The sequence below is a fragment of the Merops nubicus genome, unplaced genomic scaffold, assembly GCF_000691845.1.
Source record: "Merops nubicus isolate BGI_N331 unplaced genomic scaffold, ASM69184v1 scaffold19063, whole genome shotgun sequence".
NCBI lineage: Eukaryota > Metazoa > Chordata > Aves > Coraciiformes > Meropidae > Merops > Merops nubicus.
The window spans coordinates 3575-4825 of NW_008597110.1; the positions used below are offsets into that span (position 1 = coordinate 3575).

General features: G+C 62.4%; 1 protein-coding gene across 1 annotated transcript in view; it reads right to left on the reverse strand.

Moving 5' to 3' along the window:
* Nucleotides 1–641: 641 nt before the first annotated feature.
* LOC103769421 (sestrin-2-like) overlaps nt 642–1251 on the reverse strand; it is a gene marked incomplete at its 5' end in the record, with an annotated part of 1765 nt that continues 1155 nt past the window's right edge. The window contains 2 exons of the mRNA XM_008936617.1: nt 642–728; nt 804–948. Of these exons, the coding sequence (XP_008934865.1) occupies nt 642–728; nt 804–948 (232 nt within the window). The remainder of the gene's footprint in view (nt 729–803; nt 949–1251) is intronic.

Below are 1251 nucleotides of genomic sequence, written 5' to 3' on the forward strand. Positions count from 1 at the left end.
GGGTTGTGGAAACCCTGCGGGGGGGGGGCGAAAGCCACAGCCTCTCCCCCAGCCCTTCAGACCCCAACGTGGGCAGACTCAGCTCCAAGACCAGGGGCACTGGCGACTGCCCAGACCCTCCCCCCAATTCCTGCAGTACCTGTCCTGGGTATGAGCCAGAGAGGTAGGGAGGGGGTGCCAGGGGAGCATCCCCCCAGCAGCTGCATGTCCAGCACGACGAGACCCCCAGGGAGCAGGGCAAACCCCAGGGCACCCTTGGGTGCTCTCTGGCACGGGGCCAGTCCCTCGTGGTAGCAGCCTGGGAGCTGGGACATGGCCCAGAGGTCACAGCAGCCTGGCAAAGGCAGCCCCCACGAGCACCCCAACTCTGGCTCCATCTGGGCCTGAAAAAAGCTCAGAGCAGTCGATCACCCCAAACTCTGCCAGGTTTGGGGCAGCACTTCGGGGTCTTCCCAGCACCGACGGCTTCTTGGGGGTCCCCTCTCCAGGGATGAGGGGCAGAGAAGCTCCAGCTTCCTTTCCACAGCTCCAAGCCCCATAAGAGGGGGAGACAATATTCCAGCAAGTCTTTAGGGTGCCAGCTCCCCCCTGGCCTTCCCCCCAAACCTGGGGCAGGAGGAGGAGGAGGGAGCAGAGGTGGGTCAGGTCATGTAGCGGGTGACAGCTCGCAGGGCGTAGAGCAGAGCCGCCTGCATCCGAGCCTCCAGCAGCAGCAGGTTGACGTGTACCTGCACAGGGAGAGCAGGGTTAGGGCTCAGCACCCCCCCAGCACCCTCCCAGAAGGGGAAGGGATGGGGCAGCACCTTCTCTGAGTGCTTGAAGTGTCTCCAGAACTGCGTGTACGTCCGCTTGGTTGTCTTCTCCGGGTAGCAAGCCACCGTCTTGATGTAGATCTTCAAGCTGCGCTCCAGGAGCTGGTTCACCTCCCCATAGTCATAGTCATCATAGCTGGGGGAAGGAGGAGGACACGTCTACTCCAGGCACGACCCCTGCCCACTCACACACCCTAAAGTCTTTCCAGCTCTAAGCCATGCCCCTCAACACCATCGCTTTGCCTCAGTCTAAGCAGCAGCAACAGCCTTGCCAAGACCCAGCTGCTGGCTCCTGGGCTGGACCTGCCCATGGGCTCTACCCAGGGTGGAGAACAGGCTCTGGGCACAGCTCGGTGTTGTGGTTTGAGGCTTGGAATGGGGGCGTGACCTTCCAGCAACTGGGAGGACCCCGGGTGGGGGTGAACCATTGTATTCCCTC